The sequence below is a fragment of the Aquarana catesbeiana genome, linkage group LG03 (assembly GCF_042186555.1).
Source record: "Aquarana catesbeiana isolate 2022-GZ linkage group LG03, ASM4218655v1, whole genome shotgun sequence".
NCBI classification, from domain to species: domain Eukaryota; kingdom Metazoa; phylum Chordata; class Amphibia; order Anura; family Ranidae; genus Aquarana; species Aquarana catesbeiana.
The window spans coordinates 690,287,580-690,315,501 of record NC_133326.1 but is presented as its reverse complement, the minus strand read 5'-3'; the positions used below and the strand labels follow the sequence as shown (position 1 = coordinate 690,315,501).

The 27,922-nt window shown below is 52.1% G+C and overlaps 1 protein-coding gene across 2 annotated transcripts in view; it reads right to left on the bottom strand.

Annotated features, from left to right (window-relative positions):
• Positions 1 to 27,024, bottom strand: part of LOC141133575 (uncharacterized) — a 389,888-nt gene extending 362,864 nt beyond the window's left edge. Inside the window, exons 1-3 of one of the 2 annotated variants that reach the window (XM_073623039.1) lie at positions 26,535 to 27,024; positions 24,273 to 24,478; positions 1,240 to 6,365 (exon numbers count right to left, since the gene is read on the bottom strand). In XM_073623039.1, the coding sequence (XP_073479140.1) occupies positions 3,861 to 5,372 (1,512 nt within the window). In that variant the 5' untranslated portion in view covers positions 5,373 to 6,365; positions 24,273 to 24,478; positions 26,535 to 27,024 and the 3' untranslated portion in view covers positions 1,240 to 3,860. Of the gene's footprint in view, positions 1 to 1,239; positions 6,366 to 24,272; positions 24,479 to 26,534 lie in introns of those variants that run through there. The other variant, XR_012243094.1, reaches the window with a different exon arrangement.
• Positions 27,025 to 27,922: the final 898 nt, after the last annotated feature.

Genomic DNA, 27,922 nt, shown 5'->3' with positions numbered 1-27,922 from the left:
GTGCTGGGTTGTCCCTGATCCCTGTGCAGGGACCCTGGTGGCTGTGTGTCGTCTTTGGCTGTTTTGAGTTGTCCCTGGTGCCTGTGTGGGGTCCCTGGTGGCTGCCTGGGGTCTCTGGTGGCTGTTTTGGGTTGTACCTTTGCGGGGTCCCTAGTAGCTGGTCTGGTGGCTGTTTTGGGTTGTCCCTGGTGGCTGTTTTGGGTAGTCCCTGGTACCTGCGCGGGGTGCCTGGAGGATGTTTTGGGTTGTTCCGGTGTGAGGTCCTTGGGGGCTGTTTTGGGTTGTCCCTGGTACCTGTGTGGGGTCGCTGGTGATTGTGCGGGGTCCCTGGTGGCTGCATGTGGTATCTAGTGGTTGTGTGGGGTCCCTGTGCAGGGTCCCTGGTGGCTGTTTTAGGTGGTCCCTGGTGGTTGTGCGGGGTCCCTGGTGGCTGTGCGGGGTCCCTGGTGGCTGTGCGGGGGTTGTCTCTGGTCCCTGGAGGCTGTTATGGGGTTGTCCCTGGTGGTTGTGTGGGGTCCCTGGTGGCTGCATGGGGTCTCCAGTGGCAGTTTGGGGTTGTCCGGGGTCCTTTTGCGGGGCCCCTGGTGGCTGCGTGGGGTCCCTGGTGGGTGTTTTGGGTTGTCCCTGGTCCTTGTGCATGGTCCCTGGTGGATGTGCAGGTTCCCTGGTGGATGTTTTGGATCGACCCTGGTCCCTGTGTGGGGTCCCTGGTGGTTGTCCTGGGTCCCTGGTGGCTATTTTGGGTTGTTCCTGGTCCCTGTGCGGGGTCCCTGTTGGCTGTTTTGCGTTGTCCCTGTGCGGGGTCCCTGGTGGTTGTTTTGGGTTGTCCCTCTGCGAGGTCTGTCGTTGTGCGGAGTCCCTGTGCGGGGTCCCTGGTGGCTGTTTTGGGTAGTCCCTGGTCCCTGTGTGGGTAACGAGAAACAAGAGAGACAGGGCGCACCAGCCATGTGCATTATCTTTAGGTAAAATTTATTACAATAATGATGAAGGGAACTACTTACAAACAGTAGTAGAAGATCACAAAAGTATAAAACAGTCTTCAAATCACAGCATGTGGGGAAGGAGCAGCAGAGCCCACCAGAGGTACCAAAAGAGCCCACAAAAATCACTGCTGGCTGATGCATTTCGAGGGGAACAGCCCCTCTTCCTCAGAGCACTGCAGTACCGCGTCCCTGGTGGCTGTTTTGGGTTGTCCCTGTGTGAGGTCCCCCATGGTGGTTGTGCGAGGTCCCTGGTGGCTGTTTTGGGTTGTCCCTGTGCGGGGTCCCTTGTAGACTCTTTGGGTTGTCCCTGGTCCCTGTGCGGGGTCCCTGGTGGTTGTGCAGGGTTCCTGTGTGGGGTCCCTGGTAGACTCTTTGGGTTGTCCCTGGTCCCTGGTGGCTGCATGGGGTCTCTGGTGGCTGTTTTTGGTTGTCCCTGTGTGGGGTTCCTGTGGTTGTCCTGAGTCCCTGGTGGCTGTTTTGGGTTGTCCCTTTGTGGGGTCCCTGGTGGCTGCGTGCTGTCCCTGGTTGCTGTTTTGGGTTGTCACTGGTCCCTATGCAAGGTCCCTGGTGGTTGTGTGGGGCCCCTGGTGGCTGCATGGAGTCTCTGGTGGCTGTTTTGGGTTGCCCCTGGTCCCTGGTGGCTGTTTTAGGTTGTCCATGTGTGGGGTCCCTGGTGGTTATGCGGGGTCCCTGGTCCCTGCGCGGGGGGGGGGGGGTCTCTGGTGGCTGTTTTGGGTTGTCCTTGGTTCCTGTGCAGGGTCCCTGGTGGCTGCGTGGGGTATCTGGTGGCTGTTTTGCGTTGTCCCTGGACCCTCGTGGCTGTTTTGCATTGTCCCTGGTGGCTGTGTAAGGTCTCTAATGGCTGTTTTGGGTTGTCCCAGGTCCCTGTGTGGGGTCCCTGGTGGCTGTTTTGAGTTGTCCCTGTGCGGGGTGGTCCGTGGTGGTTGTTCGGGGTCCCTGTGCGGAGTCCCTGGTGGCTGCGTGGGGTTCCTGGAGGCTGTTTTGAGTTGTTCCTGAACCCTGTGTGGGGTCCCTGGTGGTTGTGCGGGGTCCCTAGTGGCTGTTTTGGGTTGTCCCTGTGTGGGGTCCCTGGTGGCTGTTTTGGGTTGTCCTTGTGCAGGGTTGTTTAGCTTGTTTGGGTTGTCCCTGGTCCCTGTGTGGGGTCCCTGGTGGCTGTTTTGGGTTGTCCCTTGTGGTTGTGTGGGGTCTCTGGTGGCTGTTTTGGGTTGTCCCTGATGGCTGCGTGGGGTCTCTGGTGGCTGTTTTGGGTTGTCCCTGGTCCCCGTGTGGGGTCCCTGGTGGTTATGCGGGGTCACTGGTGGCCGTTTTGGGTTGTCCCTGTGTGGGGTCCCTGTTGGTTGTGGGTGGCCCCTGGTCCCTGTGCAGGGTCTCTGGTGGCTGCATGGGGTCTCTGGTGGCTGTTTTGGGTTGCCCCTGGTCCCTGTGCGGGGTCCCCGATGGCTGCGTGGGATCTCTGGTGGCTGTTTTGGGTTGTCCCTGGTCTCTGCGGAGTCCCTGGTGGCTGTTTTGGGTTGTCCCTGTTGGTTGTGGGTGGTCCCTGGTCCTGTGCGGAGTCCCTGGTGGCTGCGTGGGGTCCCTGGTGGTTGTTTTGGTTTGTCCCTGTGTAGGGTCCCTGGTGGTTGTTTTGGGTTGTCCCTAAACCGTGTGCGGGGTCCCTGGTGGCTGCATGGGGTCTCTGATGGCTGTTTTGGGTTGTCCCTGTGCGGGGTCCCTGGTGGTTGCGTGGGGTCTATGGTGGCAGTTTTGGGTTGTCCCTTTTGGCTGTGCGGGGTCCCTGGTGGTTGTTCGGCGTCACTGGTGGTTGCGTGGGGTCTCTGGTGGCCATTTTAGGTTGTCCCTGGTGGCTGAGCGGGGTCCCTGGCGGCTGTTTTGGGTTGTCACTGGTCCCTGTGCGGGGTTCCTGGTGGCTGTGTGGGGTCCCTGGTGGCTGCGTGGGGTCCCTGTCTGTTTTGGGTTGTCCCTGGTCCTTGTGCGGGGTCTCTGGTGGCTGTTTTTGGTTGTCCCTGGTCCCTGTGTGGGGTCCCTGGTAGCTGTTTTGGGTTGTCCCTGTGCGGGGTCCCTGGTGGCTGTTTTGGGTTGTCCCTGATCCGTGTGCGGGGTCCCTGGTGGTTGTGCGGGGTCTCTGGTGGCTGTCCTGGGTTGTCCCTGTGCAGGGTCCCTTGTGGATGCGTGGGGTCTCTGGTGGCTGTTTTGGGTTGTCCCTGTGCGGGGTTCCCTGGTGGTTGTGCGGGGTCCCTGGCGGCTGTGTGGGGTCCATGGTGGCTGTTTTGGGTTGTTTCTGAACCCTGTGTGGGGTCCCTGGTGGTTGTGTGGAGTCCTTGGTGGTTGTGCTGGGTCCCTGGTGGCTGCATGGGGTCTCTGGTGGCTGTGCGGGGTTGTCCCTGGTGGCTTTTTTGGGTTGTCCCTGGTGGCTGTTCAGGGTCCCTGGTGGATGTTTTGGGGTTGTCCCTGGTCCCTGTGCAGGGTCCCTGGTGACTGCGTGGGATCTATGGTGGCTGTTTTGGGTTGTTTCTGAACCCTATGTGAGGTACCTGGTGGTTGTGTGGAGTCCTTGGCGGTTGTGCTGGGTCCCTGGTGGCCGCATGGGGTCTCTGGTGGCTGTTTTGGGTTGTCCCTGGTCCCTATGCGGGGTCCCTGGTGGCTGTTTTGGGTTGTCCCTGGTGGTTGTGCAGGGTCCCTGGTGGCTGCGTGGGGTCTTTGGTGGCTGTGTAGGGTCCCTGGTGGCTGTGTAGGGTCTCTGGTAGCTGTTTTGGGTTGTCCCTGTGAAGGGTTCCTGGCGATTGTGGGGGGTCCCTTTTGGCTGTTTTGGGTTGTCCCTGGTGGCTGTGCGAGGTCCCTGCGCGGGGTCTCTGGTCCCTATGTGGGGTCTCTGTCTGTTTTAGGTTGTCCTTGGTCCCTGTGCCGTGTCTCAGTTCCCTGGTGGCAGCATGGGGTCTCTGGTGGCTGTGCAGGGTCCCTGGTGGCTGTTTTGGGATGTCCCTGTGTGAGGTCCCTGGTGGTTGCATAGGGTCTCTGTCTGTTTTGGGTTCTCCTTGGTCCCTGTGCGGGGTCCCTGGTGGTTGTACGGGGTCCCTGGTGGCTGCATGGGGGTCCCTGGTGGCTGTTTTTGGTTTGTCCCTGGTGGTTGTGCCTAGTCCCTTGTGGCTGTGCGGGGTCCCTGGTGGTTGCATGGGATCTCTGGTGGCTGTTTTGGGTTGTCCCTGGTAGTTGTGCGTGGTCCCTGGTGGCTGCATGGGGGTTGTCTCTGGTCCCTGGAGGCTGTGTGGGGTCCCCGGTGGGTGCATGGGGTCCCTGGTGGCTGCTTTGGGTTGTTCCTGGTGGCTGTGTGGGGTCCCTGGTGGCTCTTTTGGGTTGTCCCTGGTGGTTGTGCGGTGTCCCTGGTGGATGCGTGGGGTCCTTGGTGGGTGTTTTGGGTTGTCCCTGGTCCCCGTGCGGTGTCCCCGATGGTTGTGCAGTGTCCCTGGTGGATGCGTGGGGTCCCTGGTGGGTGTTTTGGGTTGTCCCTGGTGGCTGCTTGGGGTTGTCCCTGCTCGGGGTCCCTAGTGGTTGTGCGGGGTGGCTGCGTGGGGTCTCTGGTGGGTGTATTGAGTTGTCCCTATGCGGGGTCTCTGGTGGCTGTTTTGGGTTGTCCTTGGTCCCTGTGCGGGGTCTCAGGTCCCTGGTGGCAGCGTGGGTTCTCTGGTGGCTGTTTTGGGATGTCCCTGTGTGAGGTCCCTGGTGGTTGTGTAGGGTCTCTGTCTGTTTTGGGTTCTCCTTGGTCCCTGTGTGGGGTCCCTGGTGGCTGCGTGGGTTCCCTGGTTGCTGTTTTGGGTTGTCCCTGGTGGCTGTTTTTGGTTTGTCCCTGGTGGTTGTGCCTAGTCCCTTGTGGCTGTGCGGAGTCCCTGGTGGTTGCATGGGATCTCTGGTGGCTGTTTTGGGTTGTCCCTGGTGGCTGTGCGGGGTCCCTGGTGGCTGCATGGGGGTTGTCTCTGGTCCCTGCAGGCTGTGTGGGGTTGCTGGTGGGTGCATGGGGTCCCTGGTGGTTGCATGGGGTACCTGGTGGCTGCTTTGGGTTGTTCCTGGTGGCTGTGTGGGGTCCCTGGTGGTTATGTGGGGTCCCTGGTGGCTCTTTTGGGTTGTCCCTGGTGGTTGTGCGGGGTCCCTGGGATCTCTAGTGGCAGTTTTGGGTTGTCCCTGGTGCCTGTGCGGGGTCCCCGGTGGTTGTGCGGTGTCCCTGGTGGATGCGTGGGGTCCTTGGTGGGTGTTTTGGGTTGTCCCTGGTCCCTGTGCGGGACAGGGACCAGGATACAGCTGATGGACGGCTCTATACTGCTCTCTACCACCATGCTGAGGATGGACACATGCCACAGATTCTCCTGATGTTATCATGTTTTTTTAACACTCAACAATTTTGTAAGTTCTTTTATCCCTTTGTGCACTTTAAAAAATTGTGCATACTGCACTTAGAGGCGCCTTTCTTTTCTCCCTGTGTGGGGTCCCTGGTGGCTGTGCTGGGTTGTCCCTGTCCCTGGTGGCTGTGTGGGGTCTTTGGCTGTTTTGAGTTGTCCCTGGTGCCTGTGTGGGGTCCCTGGTGGCTGCCTGGGGTCTCTGGTGGCTGTTTTGGGTTGTACCTTTGCGGGGTCCCTAGTAGCTGGTCTGGTGGCTGTTTTGGGTTGTCCCTGGTACCTGCGCGGGGTCCCTGGTGGCTGTTTTGGGTAGTCCCTGGTACCTGCGCGGGGTGCCTGGAGGATGTTTTGGGTTGTTCCGGTGTGAGGTCCTTGGGGGCTGTTTTGGGTTGTCCCTGGTACCTGTGTGGGGGTCGCTGGTGATTGTGCGGGGTCCCTGGTGGCTGCATGTGGGGTCCCTGTGCAGGGTCCCTGGTGGCTGTTTTAGGTGGTCCCTGGTGGCTGTTTTAGGTGGTCCCTGGTGGCTGTGCGGGGGTTGTCTCTGGTCCCTGGAGGCTGTTATGGGGTTGTCCCTGGTGGTTGTGTGGGGTCCCTGGTGGCTGTATGGGGTCTCCAGTGGCAGTTTGGGGTTGTCCGGGGTCCTTTTGCGGGGCCCCTGGTGGCTGCGTGGGGTCCCTGGTGGGTGTTTTGGGTTGTCCCTGGTCCTTGTGCATGGTCCCTGGTGGATGTGCAGGGTCCCTGGTGGATGTTTTGGATCGACCCTGGTCCCTGTGTGGGGTCCCTGGTGGTTGTCCTGGGTCCCTGGTGGCTATTTTGGGTTGTTCCTGGTCCCTGTGCGGGGTCCCTGTTGGCTGTTTTGCGTTGTCCCTGTGCGGGGTCCCTGGTGGTTGTTTTGGGTTGTCCCTCTGCGAGGTCTGTCGTTGTGCGGAGTCCCTGTGCGGGGTCCCTGGTGGCTGTTTTGGGTAGTCCCTGGTCCCTGTGTGGATAACGAGAAACAAGAGAGACAGGGCGCACCAGCCATGTGCATTATCTTTAGGTAAAATTTATTACAATAATGATGAAGGGAACTACTTACAAACAGTAGTAGAAGATCACAAAAGTATAAAACAGTCTTCAAATCACAGCATGTGGGGAAGGAGCAGCAGAGCCCACCAGAGGTACCAAAAGAGCCCACAAAAATCACTGCTGGCTGATGCATTTCGAGGGGAACAGCCCCTCTTCCTCAGAGCACTGCAGTACCGCGTCCCTGGTGGCTGTTTTGGGTTGTCCCTGTGTGAGGTCCCCCATGGTGGTTGTGCGAGGTCCCTGGTGGCTGTTTTGGGTTGTCCCTGTGCGGGGTCCCTTGTAGACTCTTTGGGTTGTCCCTGGTCCCTGTGCGGGGTCCCTGGTGATTGTGCAGGGTTCCTGTGTGGAGTCCCTGGTAGACTATTTGGGTTGTCCCTGGTCCCTGTGCGGGGTTCCTGGTGGCTGCATGGGGTCTCTGGTGGCTGTTTTTGGTTGTCCCTGTGTGGGGTTCCTGTGGTTGTCCTGAGTCCCTGTGCAGGGTCCCTGGTGGCTGTTTTGGGTTGTCCCTTTGTGGGGTCCCTGGTGGCTGCGTGCTGTCCCTGGTTGCTGTTTTGGGTTGTCACTGGTCCCTATGCAAGGTCCCTGGTGGTTGTGTGGGGCTCCTGGTGGCTGCATGGAGTCTCTGGTGGCTGTTTTGGGTTGCCCCTGGTCCCTGGTGGCTGTTTTGGGTTGTCCATGTGTGGGGTCCCTGGTGGTTATGCGGGGTCCCTGGTCCCTGCGCGGGGGGGGGGGGTCTCTGGTGGCTGTTTTGGGTTGTCCTTGGTTCCTGTGCAGGGTCCCTGGTGGCTGCGTGGGGTACCTGGTGGCTGTTTTGGGTTGTCCCTGGACCCTCGTGGCTGTTTTGGATTGTCCCTGGTGGCTGTGTAAGGTCTCTTATGGCTGTTTTGGGTTGTCCCAGGTCCCTGTGTGGGGTCCCTGGTGGCTGTTTTGAGTTGTCCCTGTGCGGGGTGGTCCCTGGTGGTTGTTCGGGGTCCCTGGTGGCTGCGTGGGGTTCCTGGAGGCTGTTTTGAGTTGTTCCTGAACCCTGTGTGGGGTCCCTGGTGGTTGTGCGGGGTCCCTAGTGGCTGTTTTGGGTTGTCCCTGTGTGGGGTCCCTGGTGGCTGTTTTGGGTTGTCCTTGTGCAGGGTTGTTTAGCTTGTTTGGGTTGTCCCTGGTCCCTGTGTGGGGTCCCTGGTGGCTGTTTTGGGTTGTCCCTTGTGGTTGTGTGGGGTCTCTGGTGGCTGTTTTGGGTTGTCTCTGGTCCCTGTGCAGGGTCCCTGATGGCTGCGTGGGGTCTCTGGTGGCTGTTTTGGGTTGTCCCTGGTCCCCGTGTGGGGTCCCTGGTGGTTATGCGGGGTCACTGGTGGCCGTTTTGGGTTGTCCCTGTGTGGGGTCCCTGTTGGTTGTGGGTGGCCCCTGGTCCCTGTGCAGGGTCTCTGGTGGCTGCATGGGGTCTCTGGTGGTTGTTTTGGGGTTGTCCCTGGTCCCTGTGCAGAGGGTCCCTGGTGGCTGTTTTGGGTTGCCCCTGGTCCCTGTGCGGGGTCCCCGATGGCTGCGTGGGATCTCTGGTGGCTGTTTTGGGTTGTCCCTGGTCTCTGCGGAGTCCCTTGTGGCTGTTGTGGGTGGTCCCTGGTCCTGTGCGGAGTCCCTGGTGGCTGCGTGGGGTCCCTGGTGGTTGTTTTGGTTTGTCCCTGTGTAGGGTCCCTGGTGGCTGTTTTGGGTTGTCCCTAAACCGTGTGCGGGGTCCCTGGTGGCTGCATGGGGTCTCTGGTGGCTGTTTTGGGTTGTCCCTGTGCGGGGTCCCTGGTGGTTGCGTGGGGTCTATGGTGGCAGTTTTGGGTTGTCCCTTTTGGCTGTGCGGGGTCCCTGGTGGTTGTTCGGCGTCACTGGTGGTTGCGTGGGGTCTCTGGTGGATGTTTTGGGGTTGCCCCTGCTCCCTGTGCAGGGTCCCTGATGGCTGCGTGGGGTCTCTGGTGGCCATTTTAGGTTGTCCCTGGTGGCTGAGCGGGGTCCCTGACGGCTGTTTTGGGTTGTCACTGGTCCCTGTGCGGGGTTCCTGGTGGCTGTGTGGGGTCCCTGGTGGCTGCGTGGGGTCCCTGTCTGTTTTGGGTTGTCCCTGGTCCTTGTGCGGGGTCTCTGGTGGCTGTTTTTGGTTGTCCCTGGTCCCTGTGTGGGGTCCCTGGTAGCTGTTTTGGGTTGTCCCTGTGCGGGGTCCCTGGTGGCTGTTTTGGGTTGTCCCTGATCCGTGTGCGGGGTCCCTGGTGGTTGTGCGGGGTCTCTGGTGGCTGTCCTGGGTTGTCCCTGTGCAGGGTCCCTTGTGGATGCGTGGGGTCTCTGGTGGCTGTTTTGGGTTGTCCCTGTGCGGGGTTCCCTGGTGGTTGTGCGGGGTCCCTGGCGGCTGTGTGGGGTCCATGGTGGCTGTTTTGGGTTGTTTCTGAACCCTGTGTGGGGTCCCTGGTGGTTGTGTGGAGTCCTTGGTGGTTGTGCTGGGTCCCTGGTGGCTGCATGGGGTCTCTGGTGGCTGTGCGGGGTTGTCCCTGGTGGCTGAATGGGGTCCCTGGTGGCTGTTTTGGGTTGTCCCTGGTGGCTGTTCAGGGTCCCTGGTGGATGTTTTGGGGTTGTCCCTGGTCCCTGTGCAGGGTCCCTGGTGGCTGCGTGGGATCTATGGTGGCTGTTTTGGGTTGTTTCTGAACCCTATGTGAGGTACCTGGTGGTTGTGTGGAGTCCTTGGCGGTTGTGCTGGGTCCCTGGTGGCCGCATGGGGTCTCTGGTGGCTGTTTTGGGTTGTCCCTGGTCCCTATGCGGGGTCCCTGGTGGCTGTTTTGGGTTGTCCCTGGTGGTTGTGCAGGGTCCCTGGTGGCTGCGTGGGGTCCCTGGTGGCTGCGTAGGGTCCCTGGTGGCTGCGTAGGGTCCCTGGTGGCTGCGTAGGGTCCCTGGTGGCTGCGTAGGGTCCCTGGTGGCTGCGTAGGGTCCCTGGTGGCTGCGTAGGGTCCCTGGTGGCTGTTTTCGGTTGTCCCTGTGAAGGGTTCCTGGCGATTGTGGGGGGTCCCTTTTGGCTGTTTTGGGTTGTCCCTGGTGGCTGTGCGAGGTCCCTGCGCGGGGTCTCTGGTCCCTGTGTGGGGTCTTTGGTGGCTGCACGGGGTCTCTGTCTGTTTTGGGTTCTCCTTGGTCCCTGTGCAGGGTCCCTGGTGGCTGTTTTGGGTTGTACCTGGTGGCTGCTTGGGGTCTCTGGTGGCTGTTTTGGGTTGTCCCTGCTCGGGGTCCCTAGTGGTTGTGCGGGGTGGCTGCGTGGGGTCTCTGGTGGGTGTATTGAGTTGTCCCTATGTGGCTGTGTGGGGTCTCTTGTGGCTGTTTTGGGTTGTCCCAGGTCCCTGTGCAACCCCACAGGGTCCCTGTGTGGGGTCTCTGGTGGCTGTGTGGGGTTCCTAGTGGCTGTTTTGGGTTGTCCCTGTGTGGGGTCCCTGGTGGCTGTTTTGGGTTGTCCCTGTGTGGGGTCCCTGGTGGCTGTTTTGGGTTGTCCCTGTGCAGGGTCCCTGGTGGCTGTTTTGGGTTGTCCCTGTGCAGGGTCCCTGGTAGCTTGTTTGGGTTGTCCCTGGTCCCTGTGTGGGGTCTCTGGTGGCTGTTTTAGGTTGTCCCTGGTCCCTGTGTGGGGTCTCTGGTGGCTGTTTTGGGTTGTCCCTGTTGGTTGTGGGTGGTCCCTGGTCCCTGTGCGTGGTCCCTAGTGACTGTTATGGGTTGTCCCTGGTGCCTGTGCAAGGTCCCTAGTGATTGTACGGGGTCCCTGGTGGCTGTTTTGGTTTGTCCCTGTGTAGGGTTCCTGATGGCTGTTTTGGGTTGTCCCTGGTGGCTGCATGGGGTCTCTGGTGGCTGTTTTGGGTTGTCCCTGGTCCTTGTGCGGGGTCCCTGGTGGCTGTGTGGGGTCTCTGGTGGCTGTTTTGGGTTGTCCTTGTACGGGGTCCCTGGTGGCTGTTTTGGGTTGTCCCTGGGTGGGGTCCCTGGTAGCTGTTTTGGGTTGTCCCTGTGCGGGGTCCCTGAGCAGGGTCTCTGGTGGCTGTTTTGGGTTGTCCCTGGTGGTTATGTGGGGTCCCTGCGCAGGGGGGGGGTCTCTGGTGGCTGTTTTGGGTTGTCCCTGTGCGGGGTTCCCTGGTGGTTGTGCGGGGTCTCTGGTGGCTGTTTTGGGTTGCCCCTGGTCCCTGTGCGGGCTGTCCCTTGTGGTTGTGCGGGGTCCCTGTGCAGGGTCCCTGGTGGCTATTTTGGGTTGTCCCTGGTGGCTGTGTGGGGTCTCTTGTGGCTGTTTTGGGTTGTCCCAGGTCTCTGTGCGGGGTTGTCCCTGTGTGAGGTGGTCCCTGGTGGTTGTTCAGAGTCCCTGTGAGGGGTCCCTGGTGGCTGTGTGGGGTTCCTAGTGGCTGTTTTGGGTTGTTTCTGAACCCTGTGTGGGGTCCCTGGTGGTTGTGTGGAGTCCTTGGCGGTTGTGCGGGGTCCCTGGTGGCTGTTTTGGGTTGTCCCTGTGTGGGGTCCCTGGGGGCTGTTTTGGGTTGTCCCTGTGTGGGGTCTCTGGGGGCTGTTTTGGGTTGTCCCTGTTGGTTGTGGGTGGTCCCTGTGCGTGGTCCCTAGTGACTGTTATGGGTTGTCCCTGGTCCCTGTGTGGGGTCCCTGTGCGGGGTTCCTGATGGCTGTTTTGGGTTGTCCCTGATCCATGTGCGGGGTCCCTGGTGGCTGCATGGGGTCTCTGGTGGCTGTTTAGGGTTGTCCCTGGTCCCTGTGCGGGGTCCCTGGTGGCTGTTTTGGGTTGTCCCTGGTCCCTGTGCGGGGTCCCTGGTGGCTGCGTCGGGTCAATAGTGGCTGTTTTGGGTTGCCCCTGGTCCCTGTGCGGGGTCCCTGATGGCCATTTTAGATCAGAATGTAAGTGCCTCCACTGTGGGGACACAACTAGTGTTAGGACCACAGATACCAGGGTGCCTTGCAGGGTCCCTGGTGGCTGTACGGGGTCCCTGGTGGCTGTTTTGGGTTGTCCCTGGTCCCTATGTGGGATCCCTGGTAGCGGTTTTGGGTTGTCCCTGTGCGGGGTCCCTGGTGGCTGTGTGTCGGGTCTCTGGTGGCTGTTTTTTGGTTGTCCTTGGTTCCTGTGCAGGGTCCCTGGTGGCTGTTTTGGGTTGTCCCTGGTGGCTGTGTGGGGTCTCTTGTGGCTGTTTTGGGTTGTCCCTGGTGGCTGCGTTGGGTTGTCCTTTGTACCTGTGCAGGGCCCGTGTGGGGTCTTTGGTGGCTGTTTTGGGTTGTCCCTGTGCGGGGTCCCTGGTGGCTGCGTGGGGTCAATAGTGGCTGTTTTGGGTGGACCCTGGTCCCTGTGCAGGGTCCCTGATGGCCATTTTAGATCAGAATGTAAGTGCCTCCACTGTGGGGACACAACTAGTGTTAGGACCACAGATACCAGGGTGCCTTGCAGGGTCCCTGGTGGTTGTACGGGGTCCCTGGTGGCTGTTTTGGGTTGTCCCTGTGCGGGGTCCCAGGTGGTTGTGCGGGGTCCCTGGTGGCTGTTTTGGGTTGTCCTTGGTTCCTGCGCAGGGTCCCTGGTGGCTGTTTTGGGTTGTCCCTGGACCCTGGTGGTTGTTTTGGGTTGTCCCTGGTGGCTGTTTTGGGTTGTCCTTTGTCCCTGTGCAGGGCCCGTGTGGGGTCCCTGGTGACTATTGGGTTCTCCCTGGTGGTTGTCCGGGGTAAGAACAAAGTCTGGGAAATGCCCAGGAAAAAAACAAAGCCTACTTAACCAACCAGCTCACAGACAACTGAATAAACCTAACATTCTACGTTAAAACAGGGGCTAAGTCCGCACACATGTGAGAACGCATGTATAAGCCACAGAGCCTGGTCACGGCACCCTGGTATCTGTGGTCCAGACACTAGTTGTGTCCCCACACTGGAGGCACATACATTCTGATCTAAACGAGGGCAGGTGGACTGAAGGAGAGCCCACCCCTTCGTCATGGTACAGGAGGACACCAAACACCCAGCAAATAGCACAATGGCTGCAAAGGTTGCTGGACCAATACAAACACCAACGTGATAACAAAACCTGTTTTAGCCTTCCAATGCCGCTTACTGTGATAGCCAGCTATAGAGGAGGGTGGTGGCAAGTTTTTTGTTATCATGTTGGTGTACAGAAATCTCCCTCCACTAAGTCTGGCTGCAGTCATTTTAAAATGTGGGCAGCTGAAGCTGCTGCCTGTTCACTTCTTGGATTTACACAGAGGATCACCTCCAGCTCTAAAGCTCTCGTTGGCCCTCTTATGACTCACCCCCTCATGATGTCATGAGCCTAGGCCTAGAGAGAGAGAGAAAAAAAAAAAAAAAAGAGCTCTATTTGTGGGAGAAAAAAAAAAAAGGACATACTTTCTTTGGGTACAGCTTCGCATCACCGTGCAATTGTCAGTTAAAGTACCGCAGTGGCATATTGCAAAAAATGGCCTGGTCATGATGGGGGGGGGAGTAAATCTTCCAGAGGGCAAGTGGTTAAAGCAAAAGATCCAAAAATTTCTCTTTTGCTTTCGAAGGCAAAGAAGAGATTTTGGGGTCTTTTTAACCCCAGATCTCCCCCCAAAGAGGACCTGTCATCCTTACTTCTAATACAGGGGATGTTTACATTCCTTGCAAAAGGAAAAAGTGATAAAAAATTGAAGCGCCGCCATCCCTCCGTGCTCACACACACACAGAAGCGCCCCCATCCCTCCGTGCTCTCACACACACACACAGAAGCGCCCCCATCCCTCCGTGCTCACACACACACAAAGAAGCGCCCCCATCCCTCCGTGCTCACACACACACAGAAGCGCCCCCATCCCTCCGTGCTCACACACACACAGAAGCGCCCCCATCCCTCCGTGCTCACACACAGAAGCGCCCCCATCCCTCCGTGCTCACACACACACAGAACTGCATGCATACACAAGTTGCGCACGTATATGTAAAAAGGTATTTGAACCACACAGGTGAGGTATTGCTGCGGTTGTTAGAGCGAGAGAAATCATTAAACTGGTAACCTGTAAACATTTTTAAAGCGTGGCCTATAGAGATTTCTAAGTATTGAAGTTTGTCGCCATTCAACGAGCGCGTGGAATTTTAAAGTGTGACATGTTGGGTATCTATTTACTCCGCGTAACATCATCTTTCACATTATACAAAAAAAATTGGGGTAAATATTGTGTTTTGTTTTAAATTCATTAAAGTGCATTTGATCCCAAAAATTGCACTTCCAAAACCGCTGCGCAAATACCGTGCGACAAAAATATTGCAACCATCCCATTTTATTCCCTAGGGTCTCTGCTAACAAAAAAAAAAAAGTATATAATGTTTGGGGGTTAGAAAGTAATTTTCTAGCATAAAAAAATACCGATTTAAACTTGTAATCAAAAAGTGCCAGAAAAAGCCTGATAGGCAAGCAAGTTACCTGACAATTTTGTGGTGGTGGGACGCTGTACCCACAAATAGAGCTTTTTGTGGTATTTGATCACCACTGCATTTTTGAGCTGTAAATAAAAAGACTGACAATTAAAAACAAATAAAATACACCATTTTTTACTTTCTGCTATAAAAAAAAAAAAAAAAATCTTCATGAATCTAGGCCAAAATGTATTCTGCTACTTTTTGGTAAAAAATCCCAATAAGCGTACATTGATTGGTTTATACAAAAGGTATCGCATATACAAACTATGGGATATATACTGGATATTGTTTTTCTCTCTTCTTAACCACTGGCCACTTTTAGGGCTCTTTCACACAGAACGGATCCACGATGATCCGCCTCGTGAACATCCACTTGCTCAGCGGGGATCACTCCGCCGATCCCCGCTGAGCAGGAAGATGACAGGCCGGTCTCTGCACACTGTGCAGCGATGGACCTGTCAGAGCACCGCTCTCCCCTATGGGGGATCGGATGATGACGGACCGTAGAGTCTGTCGTCACCCGATCCGATCATGGATGGAAAAGTAGGTTTTTCCTCCGTTACACTTTTTCAGATCGGAGCGGGTCGGATGTCAGCAGACATGTCACCGCTGACATCTGACGCTCCATAGACCTCCATGGAGTGTCCGTTCAGGTCCCCCTAAAAAACTGACAGGCGGACCGAACGGATCATCAGTGTGAAAGAGGCCAAACCCTAATAACCAGACCAATTTTCAGCTTTCGGTGCTCTCGCATTTTGAATGACAATTACTCAGTCATACAACACTGTACCCATATGAACATCTTGTCCTTTTTTTTCACACAAATAGAGCTTCCTTTTGGTTGTATTTAATCACCGCTGGGTTTTTTTTATTTTTTGTGCTATAAAAGACAAAAGACTGAAAACTCAGTAAAAAAAACAATTTTTCTTCGTTTGTTATAAAAGTTGGCAAATTAGCAATTTTTCTTCATAAATTTTGGCTAAAATTTATACTGCTACATATCTTTGGTAACAAGTACAAATCGGTGGATATTATTTGGTCTTTGTGAAAGTTATAGAGTCCACAAGCTATGGTGCCAATCTCTGAAAATTGATCACACCTGAATAGGACCGAAACAACTAATCAAATAATCGACAACTAATCGATTATGAAATTAATCGATTACTATTTTCATAATCGATTAATCGGCCAGTAACATAATGGGGTTAATAAAAGCTAAAATTAGCCCTATATAGTACAAAAAGAGCAAATAATCTCTACTGTAAATATTACTTTCACTGTTGCTCAGTAAAAAAATGAAGGGCTAATTTTTTTTTTTTTTTTTTTTAACTCCATTATGTTACTAAATGTCTTAGGCCTGGTTCCCACCTATGTGTTTTTTGGTGCTTTTTGCAGAAATGCATTACAGTTCATTTAACGTTCACATCTATGCTTTTTTCAGCTGCTGTGTATTTGGAAAGGGTCAAGGACCTTTTTCAATGCAAAACGGTGCTTTTTTGGTTCAATATACTTCAATGGAGAAGCTGCAGAAAAGCATTTAATATTACAGTTCTGTTTGAAAATCTGCAAAACAGTCTAGGATTTTTTTTTTCTTTAAATTAAAAAATGTGATCTGATGATATTTACCAGATTCAACCTCTAATAGTATATAGAGTATATATCTCTTCTGTCTTTTATTCTCAGAGTGGATTAAAGATTTTACTCCCTAACCATATAGTTGGTCATTTTATATTTACCCCTGCGTATACAGATATTTAGGAATAAATTGCCTTTTTTTAAAACTTTACATATTAACTAAATTATACACCACACTTTTTTTTCAAAGGTTATTAACCGATTAATCGAAACAATAATCGGCCAACTAATCGATTATGAAAATAATCATTAGTTGCAGCCCTACACCTGAAGTACTGACGGCCTATCTAATTTCTTGAGACCCTAACATGCCAGAAAAGTACAAATACTAGGGTTGTCCCGATACCACTTTAAGACCGAGTACAAGTACCGATACTTTTTTTCCCCAAGTACCGATTACCGATACTTTTTTTAAATGTCATGTGACAGTTTTCAGAGCACTATACAGATTAGGTGGCACTGATATGCAGCACTGATTAGGTGGCACTGACTGATGGCTGGCACTCACAGATGGCATTGATAGAGGGCAGGCACTGATCGATGGCATTGATAGGTGGCTGGCACTGATCGATGGCACTGATAGGTGGCTGGCACTGATAGGCAGCACTTTTGGGCATTGGGCACTGATAGGTGGCATTTATGGGCACTGATGGGCAGGCACTGCATTGCCATGAGAGGAAAGGCTGCCTGCTATGCCCATCTTGGTACTCCTTGCACTCGGCCGCATAAAAGCAGCAGCGGTCATCTTGTTACACCCAGCCCGAACTATATGGGCTGGGTGTAACAAGATGTCTGCTGCTGGCTTACTGCGGCTGAGTGCAGGGTGTACCAAGATGGGTGTCGTTATGTCCAAACGCTGACGTTGACACGAGCGTCACTTCCATTGTTCCGCCTGCTGACTTCCGGTTGCGCCAGGTCGCCTAATCTAATGAAACACCGCCGCTCCAAGGTATCAGATCAGGCATCGGGAGCATTTGTACAAGTACTCACGCAAATGCTCGGTATCGGTCCCAATACCGATACTAGTATCGGTACAACCCTAACAAATACCCCCCAAATGACCCCTTTTTGGAAAGACATTCCAAGGTATTTAGAAAGATGCATGGTGAGTTTTTTGAAGTTGTCATTTTTTCCCACAATTCTTTGCAAAATCAAGATTTTTTTTTTTTTTTTTCACAAAATTGTCATATTAACAGGTTATTTCTCACACACAGCATATGCATAATACAAATTACACCCCAAAATACATTCTGCTGCTACTCCCGAGTATGGCGATACCACATATATTTTTTTAGCAAAGACCCTAGAGAATACAATGGCGGTCATTGCACACGCCCGTGGAATGGCGCCAAACTTCCCTACTTAAAAATCCCCATAGGCAAAGCTTTTAAATATTTTACTGGTTACATGTTTTGAGTTACAGAGGAGGTCTAGGGCCAAAATTATTGCTCTCGCTTTACCGATCGCTATGGGCTACGGTTGCTAAGTGCTTAATACTAGTAATGGTGGCCGATCAGTGACTTATAGCAGAACTGCAATATTGCGGTGGACAAGCTGACACTGACATGCTTGACACTTTGTTAGAACCAGTGACATGAATAGAGTAAATCAGTGCTAAAAATTTGCACTGTCACTGTACTAATGACACTGGCTGGGAATGAGAACTGTGAGCCTAACCAGTAGAGATGGGCTCAGGCGTGTTCGGGATCCTAGTCCCAACCCACCTGCCCGATCCCGTGAGGAAGTCGACACTGAACACGGCTAATCACAAGCAGTGCGACATTTCCCAATCCACAGCTGCACAGACCGGGTAATGTGTCTCTGCCTGTGATTGGTGGTGTTCAGTGTCGGTTTCCTGGCGGGATTGGGGCAGGTGGGTTGGGACTAGGATCCTGAACACGCCCACCGAGCCCATCTCTACTTGCCAGTGTGTGTACAATGTGGGAGGAGCTTTTATTTAGGGATGTGCAGTATTTTATTCCATACTTTGCAGGGAAAGAAAACACATCACTCCTCCCCCATTCAGGATAGAGCTCTGCCTTGTTTACATAGACAGAGCTCCACCCTGTGTCTCTGCTAGACGATCAGCGGGTGGCGGCGGACATCCATTGGATGGCACCCGCTGATCAACTTCTGCTGTGACAAAATCACAGCAGAAGCGGTGTGCCCGCCCCCTACCCAGAAGTGCAGAATCACCTATTTATACACGATTCTGCACAGCCACTCAGCACAAAAAGCCGATAGCCGACATTACTAGTAAAAAAAAAAAAAAAAACAAATCTATCCCCTATTTTGTAGACGCTATAACTTTTGCGCAAACCAATCAATATACGCTTACTGTGATGGTATCAAAAATATGTAGCAGCATACATATTGGCCTAAACTGATGAAAAAATTTAATTTTTTTATTGGATGTGTTTTATAGCAGAAATTAAATATATATATATATTTTTTTTTTTTTCAAAATTGGTCAGTCATTTTTTCGTTTATAGCGCAAAAATAAAAACCGCAGAGGTGATCAAATACCACCAAGAGAAAGCTCTATTTGATAGGAAAAAGGGGCACGACCGCACAATTGTCAGTTAAAGTAACGCAGTGCCGTATCGCAAAAAATGGCCTGGTCATGAAGGGGGTAAAACCTTCCAGTCCTCAAGTAAAGTTCACTTTTACAGAAAATCAGTAAGGTGAACTTACACTGGACCCCCCTCACCATCCCTCTGTACAGAAGCCCCGCAATCACCCGCTGTGACACATTCAGTCGCCACTTTACCCTTCCGGGGATTGGAAAACCCTGCGGCTTAATCGCCTATACGAACCTCATAAGAGTAAATGTATAGGAGGCATTCTAATTGGTCGGCGCCGTTCACAAACCGCCTAGCCCGTCCTGTCAGTGCTGGAGAAGGGGAGAGAAATCCGCAGGGATTTTGAAACCCTGGAACAGTAAAGCAGCGACCCCGATGTCTCACCGCGGGACTGGAGGGGATCCAGTGTAAGTTCACCTTATAAATTTTCTGTAAAAGGTGAACTTACACTTTGAGGGGCAGATGAGGAACTTGGGGGTCTTACAGACCTCAGATCTCTCCATAAAGAGTACCTGTCACATGTCTATTACTGTCACAGCATTTGTATACATTCCTAAAGACTGGAATACAAGTGAGAATTTATATTTTTATATATACCGTATTTATCGGCGTATAACACGTGCCGGCGTATAACACGCACCCCAAGTTTAGGAGGAAAGTTTAAGGAAAAAAAACTTACATTTAAATGCCCATCAATGCAGCCTCATCAGTGTCCATCTGTAGTCTTGTACCCGACTGCAGCCTTGTCAGTGTCCCTCTGTAGCCTGTGTCGTTTGCATCTTTGAAAATGGGGCCGCCGTTCTCGCCGAGAGGCGCCGGGAATGGCCGAAAGCCGTCGAGAATGGCCAAAAGCGGCGGCACCATTTTCAAAGCCGCCGAGAAAAGGCAAAAGATAAATACGGTAATTTTCCACAGCGTAAAAAAAAATATATATAAAAAAAAAAAAAAAAAAAAGAAACTAAAAAATATAAAAGACCCCTTTCACACTGGGACGCGGGCCACGTTAGTGGTAAAGCGGCGCTACCGCTGTTTAAGTGGTGCTTTTCGGCCGCTAGTGGTCCCCGCTAGCTGCCGAAGAATGGGTTGAAAGCGCCCGTCCAAATGCTTTGCAGGCGCTTTGGCAACGCTGCCCATTGATTTCAATGGGCAGGGGCCGTTTAGGAACGCTCCCAAACCGCCCCAAAGATGCTGCAAGCACACCGCCCCAGTATAAAAGCTAGGGGTGCGCATCTTCACTCACCTCACGATCTGATTCGATTACAATTATCCTGTCCACGATTCAATATCACGATGCATCACAATACCCAAGTGCCCATGGTTATTTTTTTTAGCAGAGAATCTAGAGCATAAAATGGCGATTGTTGCAATATTTTATGTCACACACAGTATTATTTATTTGTGCAGCGGTCTTTTAAACGCAACTTTTTGTGGAAAAAGACACTTTCGTGAATTAAAAAAAAAAAAAAAACGAAACAGTAAAGTTAGCCCTAGCTATTTGTATAATGTGAAAGATGATGTTATGCCGAGTAGATACCAAATATGTCATGCTTTAAAATTGCGCACACTCGTGGAATGGCGACAAACAGTACCTAAAATTCTCTATAGCCAACGCTTTAGAAAAAAAAAAATAATAATAACGGTTACCACAGGTTAGAGTTACAGAGGAGGTTTAGTGCTTGAATTATTACTCTCGTGGGTTGCCTGCACGCGTTACAAGTCATGAGAGACATCCAGGTTCTTCCAGTTCTAACTTCTAACGATTTTTAGAGTCTTTTATTGGCACTCTTGAAAAAGTAATTATGGCTGTCTAATCGAGGACAAGTATTAATCACACCGATTATCCTTATATGCTGCAACCATTAATCTCAAGAGGAGCCTCTCTTACACAGATTTTTAATACCTTCTTATATTTTGTGCTCATAAAAAACATACAAGGCATTTGAGGATCAGATAATTTGCTCCAGTTATGAAGCCCGGAAGCACATCAGGGTTAAAGATTTATGAAAGCAAAGCAGCAGTGAGTCAACTTAAAAAGAGGAACTACAGGCTTTTAATTTGTTTCTTATTCACCTACTATTCGGGGTATCGTATTATATAATAATATAATACAATATATTATAACAGGGCTTGAGAAATTTGCTTGGAATCTAGGAGCCAGCTAAAAAAGTTAGGAGCCAGGTTTTTTTTTTTTTTTTTTTTTTTTTAAACGACCGACAAAGCTTTATTTTCAATATAAAAATTAACCAATCTTAAATTTACACAGAGACGACTAGAACTAATGTGACTGCTTTTATTTCCTGCCATGCAGGGACACAAGACCACCATATTCTCGCTAAGGATCCAATCAGGTCCGCCTGAAAAACTGACAGGTGAACCTGATCAGACAGCCCGTGTGAAAGGGGCCAAGCAGGGAGATGACAAATAATAAATTCATTTTAATTAACCACTTCCTTCCCGCAGGACGACTATATACGTCCTGTCTTTGAAGAGAAATACCGTTGTTATGGTAGCAGCTAGCTACCATAACCCCGGTATCTTCTTCAAGAGCCGGCGGTTCTCTTTCAGATAAAAGTGGTCTCTGCAGCAGATTCGCAGCGAGATCACTTTTATCGGCGGCAGGAGAGGGCCCCCCCCCCCTACCACCGTGCTCCGGTGCCCTTCGGTAACGGAGGAGGCGATCCGGATCTGTCCCTGGCCTGACATGGAGACAAGTGAGAGGAAGATGGCCCCCCCGCCCATCTCCAAGTCATTGCAGGGCGGAAGCGACGTCAAATCGTCACTTCCACCCAAAGCTCTTGAAGGGACATTTTATTTTTTTTTTTTCAAATGACAAATTTTTTTTCTTAATGCATTTTAGTGTAAATATGAGATCTGAGGTCTTTTTGACCCCAGATCTCATATTTAAGAGGTCCTGTCATGCTTTTTTTTTCTATTACAAGGGATTTTTACATTCCTTGTAATAGGAATAAAAGTGACTTTTTTTTTTTTTTTTTTTTTTTTTAAAAGAACAGTGAAAAAATAAAAGTTAAAATAAATAAGAAAAAAAAAACATTTAAATGTGCCCCATCCCTTGTAATAGAAATAAAAGTGACAAAATTTTAATTTTTTTTAAAAAACAGTGTAAAAATAAAAAATAAAAAGTAAAATATATAAGAAAAAATTATAATTTTTTTAAATGCGCCCCGTCCCGCCGAGCTCGCTTGCCGAAGCGAACGCATATGTGAGTAGCACCCGCATATGAAAGCGGTGTTCAAACCACATGTGAGGTATCGCCACGATCGTTACAGCGAGAGCAATAATTCTAGTCCTAGACCTCCTCTGTAACTCAAAACATGCAACCTGTAGAATTTTTTAAACGACGCCTATGGAGATTTTTAAAGGGTAAAAGTTTGTCACCATTCCACGAGCGGATGAAATTTTGAAGCGTGACATGTTGGGAATCAATTTACTCGGCGTAACATTATCTTTCACAATATAAAAAAAAAATTGGGCTAACTTTACTGTTTTCTTATTTTTTAATTAAAAAAAGTATTTTTTCCCAAATAAGTGCGCTTGTAAGTCCGCTGCGCAAATACAGCGTGACAGAAAAGTATTGCAATGACCGCCATTTTATTCTCTAGGGTGTTAGAATAAAAAATATATATAATGTTTTGGGGTTCTAAGTAAAGGGAAGGAGATGAGCAGGCAGTGAAAACAGGTAGGGAAAGCTCCATTAGCATTGGTGGATGTCTTGTCATACCAACGGCCACCACCAGAGGGCGCCCGATTGCAGAAGGAACCAGGAACCATAGGACTGCAGTAGGCCGCAAAGCCGGGGCCTCAATTACCGGCGCGGCCCAGCGCGATCGCGGCGGGAGGGGGGGGGTGTCGAACGGACGCAGGATACCCCCAGCTGTGCCGCCCCAGGCGCCAGGTCGCTAATTCTAGTCGCAAATGCGACCTGGCGCCCGGGGTTTGTCGAGCCCTGTCTTATAATATGATACCCCGAATAGTAGGTGAATAAGAAACAAATTAAAAAGCCTGTAGTTCCTCTTTTTAAGTTGACTCACTGCTGCTTTGCTTTCATAAATCTTTAACCCTGATGTGCTTCCAGGATTCATAACTGGAGCAAATTATCTGATCCTCAGCTTACAGTACTATGTGTGTGTGTGTGTGTGTGTGTGTGTGTGTGTGTGTGTCAGCGTCTCTTCTCTTGTGTAATGTTGTACCGGTCTGATGACGGCATTAAAGTGTGTTTTTTCCCTAAAAAAATTGCGTTTGAAAATCTGCTGCGTGAATACGGCATGACATAATATATTGCAATGATTGCCATTTTATTGTCTAGGGTCTCTGCTAACAAGAATATATAAAATGTTGGGGGGGGGGGGTGTTATAAGTAAATTTATAGCAAAAATATTGTATTTAAAAAATTGTAAAGAAAAAGTGCCAGAAAAAGCCTGGTCAGTCAGTATGGTAGTGACAGTCAGTGAGGGGTACAGTGCCTTGCAAAAGTATTCACCCCCCTTGGCTTTTTACCTATTTTGTTACATTACAGCCTTTAGTTTAGTTTTTTTAATCTGAATTATATGTGATGGATCAGAACACAATAGTCTAAGTTGCTGAAGGAAAATTAGAATAATATACTCATAAAACTATTTTTCAGAAATAAAAAACTGATAATTGGCATGTGTGTATGTATTCACCCCCTTTGTTATGAAGCCCATAAAAAGCTCTGGTGCAACCAATTATCTTCAGAAGTCACATAATTAGTGAAATGATGTCCACCTGTGTGCAATCTAAGTGTCACCTGATCTGTCATTATATAGACACACCTTTTTGAAAGGCCCCAGAGGCTGCAACACCTAAGCAAGAGGCACCACTAACCAAACACTGCCATGAAGACCAAGGAACTCTCCAAACAAGTAAGGGACAATGTTGTTGAGAAGTACAAGTCAGGGTTAGGTTATAAAAAAATATCCAAATCTTTGATGATCCCTAGGAGCACCTTCAAATCTATCATAACCAAATGGAAAGAACATGGCACAACAGCAAACCTGCCAAGAGATGACCGCACACCAAAACTCCCGGACCGGGCAAGGAGGGCATTAATCAGAGAGGAGCACAGAGACCTAAGGTAACCCTGGAGGAGCTGCAGAGTTCCACAGCAGAGACTGGAATATCTGTACATAGGACGACAATAAGCCGTACGCCCCATAGAGTTGGGCTTTATGGCAGAGTGGGCAGAAGAAAGACATTACTTTCAGCAAAAAACAAAATGGCAAATTTTAAGTTTGTGAAAAGACATGTGGGAGACTCCCAAAATGTATGGAGGAAGGTGCTCTGGTCTGATGAGACTAAAATGTAACTTTCTGGCCATCAAAGAAAACACTATGTGTGGAGCAAACCCAACACATCACCCAAAGAACACCATCCCCACTGTGAAACATGGTGGTGGCAGCATCATGCTGTGGGGATGTTTTTCAGCAGTCAGGACTGGGAAACTGGTCAGCGTTGAGGGAAAGATGGATGGTGCTAAATACAGGGATATTCTTGAGCAAAACCTGTACCACTCTGTGTGTGATTTGAGGCTATGAGGCTAGGATGGAGGTTCATCGGAGGACAATGACCCCAAACACACTGCTAAAGCAACACCTGAGTGGTTTAAGGTGAAACATGTAAATGTATTGGAATGGCCTAGTCAAAGCCCAGACCTCAATCCAATAGAAAATCTGTGGTCAGACTTAAAGATTGCTGTTCACAAGCGCAAACCATCCAACTTGAAGGAGCTGGAGCAGTTTTGCAAGGAGGAATGGGCAAAAATCCCAGTGATAAGATGTGGCAAGCTCATAGAGACGTATCCAAAGCGACTTGGAGCTGTGATAGCCGCAAAAGTTGGTTCTACAAAGTATTGACTTTAGGGGGGTGAATAGTTATGCACATTGACTTTTTCTGTTATTTTGTCCTATTTGTTGTTTGCTTCGCAATAAAAAAAAAAAAAAATCTTCAAAGTTCTGGGCACGTTCTATAAAATAAATGATGCAAATCCTCAAACAATCCATGTTAATTCCAGGCTGTGAGGCAGCAAAACATAAAAAATGCCAAGGGGGGTGAATACTTTTGCAAGGCACTGTATGTTGTGGCAGCTGGTGGTATGGCAGTCAGCGGGCAGTTGAGAAATCCCTGGTTTAGAGTACAGTACAATCACCTACCTGGAATAGATGTCTTCCCCTCGGCAGTAGCCCCGGATGGCGGCAGATTCTGGGTAGAGCGCCTAGTATTGCAGACGATGTCTCCTCAGATCTTCCGGTCTGTGACGGAGGTCGGCATCGGCAGGTTGAGTCATTCAGCTTCAAACTGGCATCAGAAATACACGTTATGGTTGAGTCATTACAGACACTCAGACATGTCATGTGACCTGCAAAGATCAGAGCAATGTTTATCAATCTGTTTTCTGTCAAGGCATTCTTTAGATGGTGGGGGCAGTCAGCGGGCGGTATGGAGAGAGACAAAACGGGGATCTGTCAATGTAAACAGAGGAGAGACAGATCTGCTGTCCCTAGTGATCAGGAACAGCGATCTCTCTCCTCCTCCAGTCAGTCCCCTCCCCCCACAGTTAGAAACACCTCCCTAGGGAATACTTAACCCCTTGATGGCCCCCTAGTGTTAACCCCTTCCCTGCCAGTGATATTTATACCGTAATCGGTGGCTATTTTTAGCTCTGATCGCTGTATAAATGTCAGTGGACCCAAAATAGTGTCAAAAGTGTCCGATTTGTCTGCCGCAGTCCCGCTAAAAATTGCTGAGCGCTGCTAATTACTAGTAAAAAAAAAAAAAACAAAACAAAACAAAAAATAGAGGGGTCCCGATGTAGAGCGGGGGGGGGGGGGCGGGGTTTCCCTGTATAGAGCGGGGGGAGGGGTTTCCCTGTATAGAGCGGGGGGGAGGGGTTTCCCTGTATAGAGCGGGGGGGAGGGGTTTCCCTGTATAGAGCGGGGGGGAGGGGTTTCCCTGTATAGAGCGAGGGGGAGGGGTTTCCCTGTATAGAGCGGGGGGAGGGGTTTCCCTGTATAGAGCGGGGGGAGGGGTTTCCCTGTATAGAGCGGGGGGGAGGGGTTTCCCTGTATAGAGCGGGGGGGAGGGGTTTCCCTGTATAGAGCGGGGGGGAGGGGTTTCCCTGTATAGAGCGGGGGGGAGGGGTTTCCCTGTATAGAGCGGGGGGGAGGGGTTTCCCTGTATAGAGCGGGGGGGAGGGGTTTCCCTGTATAGAGCGGGGGGGAGGGGTTTCCCTGTATAGAGCGGGGGGGGAGGGGTTTCCCTGTATAGAGAGGGGGGAGGGGTTTCCCTGTATAGAGGGGGGGGGGGGGTTTCCCTGTATAGAGCGGGGGGGGAGGGGTTTCCCTGTATAGAGGGGGGGGAGGGGTTTCCCTGTATAGAGAGGGGGGAGGGGTTTCCCTGTATAGAGGGGGGGGAGGGGTTTCCCTGTATAGAGAGGGGGGGAGGGGTTTCCCTGTATAGAGAGGGGGGGAGGGGTTTCCCTGTATAGAGAGGGGGGGGAGGGGTTTCCCTGTATAGAGAGGGGGGGAGGGGTCCCTGTATGGAGGGGGTCCCTATATAGAGGGGGAAGGGTCCCAGTATGGAGGGGTCCCGGGGTGCCGGTATAGAGGGATCCCTATATAGAAGGGGGAGGGTCCCGGTATAGAGGGGGGAGGGGCCCCGGTATAGAGGGGGAGGGGCCCTGGTATGGAGAGGGGAGGGGTCCCATTATAGAGGGGGGAGGGGCCCCGTTATGGAGAGGGGAGGGGTCCCGTTATAGAGGGGGGAGGGGCCCCGGTTAGCTCCATCAGCCTTCCCCGGTCGGTCTCCTCACATCTCCCTCTTACCTGGTCCCTGTATAGGGGGGTCCCTGTATGGAGGGGGGAGGGGCCCTGGTATAGAGGGGGAGGGGCCCCGGTATAGAGGGGGAGGGGCCCCGGTATAGAGGGGGGGAGGGGCCCCGGTATAGAGGGGGGAGGGGCCCCGGTATAGAGGGGGGGAGGGGCCCCGGTATAGAGGGGGGGAGGGGCCCCGGTATAGAGGGGGGAGGGGTCCCGGTATAGAGGGGGGAGGGGCCCCTGCATAGAGGGGGGAGGGGCCCCGGTATAGAGGGGGGAGGGGCCCCGGTATAGAGGGGGGAGGGGCCCCTGCATAGAGGGGGGAGGGGTCCCGGTATAGAGGGGGGAGGGGTCCCTGCATGGAGGGGAGAGGGGTCCCGGTTAGCTCCGACAGCCTTCCCCGGTGGGTCTCCTCACATCTTTCTCTTACCTGGTCCGGTATGGAGGTGTCCTGGTGGGGGAGGGGTGCCGGTAATTTATCTCTCTCTTACCTGGTCCGGTATGGAGGGGGGAGGGGTCCCGGTATGGAGGGGGGAGGGGTTCCCCGGTATGGAGGTGTCCTGATGGGGGAGGGGTGCCGGTAATTTATCTCTCTCTTACCTGGTCCGGTATGGAGGGGGAGGGGTCCCGGTAATCTGTCAGCCTTCCTCCCCGGTCGGGTATGGAAGGTCCCGGTTCGCTCTCTCAGTCTTCCCCGGTCGGTCTCCTGACATCTCCTCGGTCCGGTGAGGGGGAGGAGCCCCGGACAGGGGGCGGGAATCTCTCACCTCTCTCTCCGGTCGGTCCGGTATGGACGGTAGAGGTCCCGGGAGGTCCTGTCAGTTTTCTCCCCTTCCCCGATCAGTCTCCGCACATCTCCCTCATTCCTCGGTCCGGTGAGGGGCACCAGACAGGAGGCGGGAAGGTCTCTCCTCATTCCCCGCTCGGTCTCCTCACTTCTCCTCGGTCCGGTATGGAGGGGGGAGGAGCCGGTTAGTTCTGTCAGCCCTCTTCTCACAAGTCTTGCGGTCCGGTAAGGGGGAGGAGCCACGAACAGGAGGCGGGACGGTCTCTCAGTTCTCCTCCATTCCTCGCTCACCTCTCCTCACAGCTTTTCGGCGCATTCGCGCCTCTCCAGTGACGTCATCACGTACAGAGGGAGGGCGGAGACCTGTTTTCAATAGAAGTAATGCGAAGTCACGTGGGCGGCCACCTGAATAGACATAGAAGTGCGCGTGGTCACGTGACTATCAGACGCTGCAGCGTTGTGACGTCACAGAGGCGTGCCCCAACGGCCAAGTAAACAAGTCCCCTAGATAAGTGCGCGCGCGCGGCTCACTGTCAGTTGATCTCTGGAGATTGCAGTGAGCAGACTTGTAATTGTGTGCGTCCTGAGTATTCATTGTACAACAGTGAAAACGTTATATAGCCAGTAGTTTCAATATTAAAGAGAAGGATTATTAGCTACATCACTTTTCTTTTATTGTGAGATATTATTTTATATTAAAGATGGTGGATTCTACAAGAATCACCCGAAAGTTTTCCTTTCAGGAGAGACCAGCTGAGGTACAAATGATGGTGACAATAACCATGAAAATGACCAAGAAAGGGAAAAACAGTTTAGTACCTTATAAAGAATATATGAGGCTCTACAGAGAGCTAGATGAGCTCCACAGGGAGCAGAATTATGATGAGACCACAGTCCAGGCAATAGGGAAGACATTAGATGAGGAAATAGAGAGGCTTGTAGAGAAGAGAACCAAGGCACTGAGGAAGAGGAGACGAGAGGAGGAAACAGAGTCCCCTACAGAACAGGAAGATGAGGTTCAGAGGAAGAAGAGCAGAAAGGAGGAATCAGAGAGACCTGCAAAGAGAGCCAAGGCACAGAGGAAGAGGAGCCGAGAGGAGGAAACAGAGTCCCCCGCAGAGCAGGAAGATGAGGTTCAGAGGAAGAAGAGCAGAAAGGAGGAATCGGAGAGACCTACAAAGAGAGCCAAGGCACAGAGAAA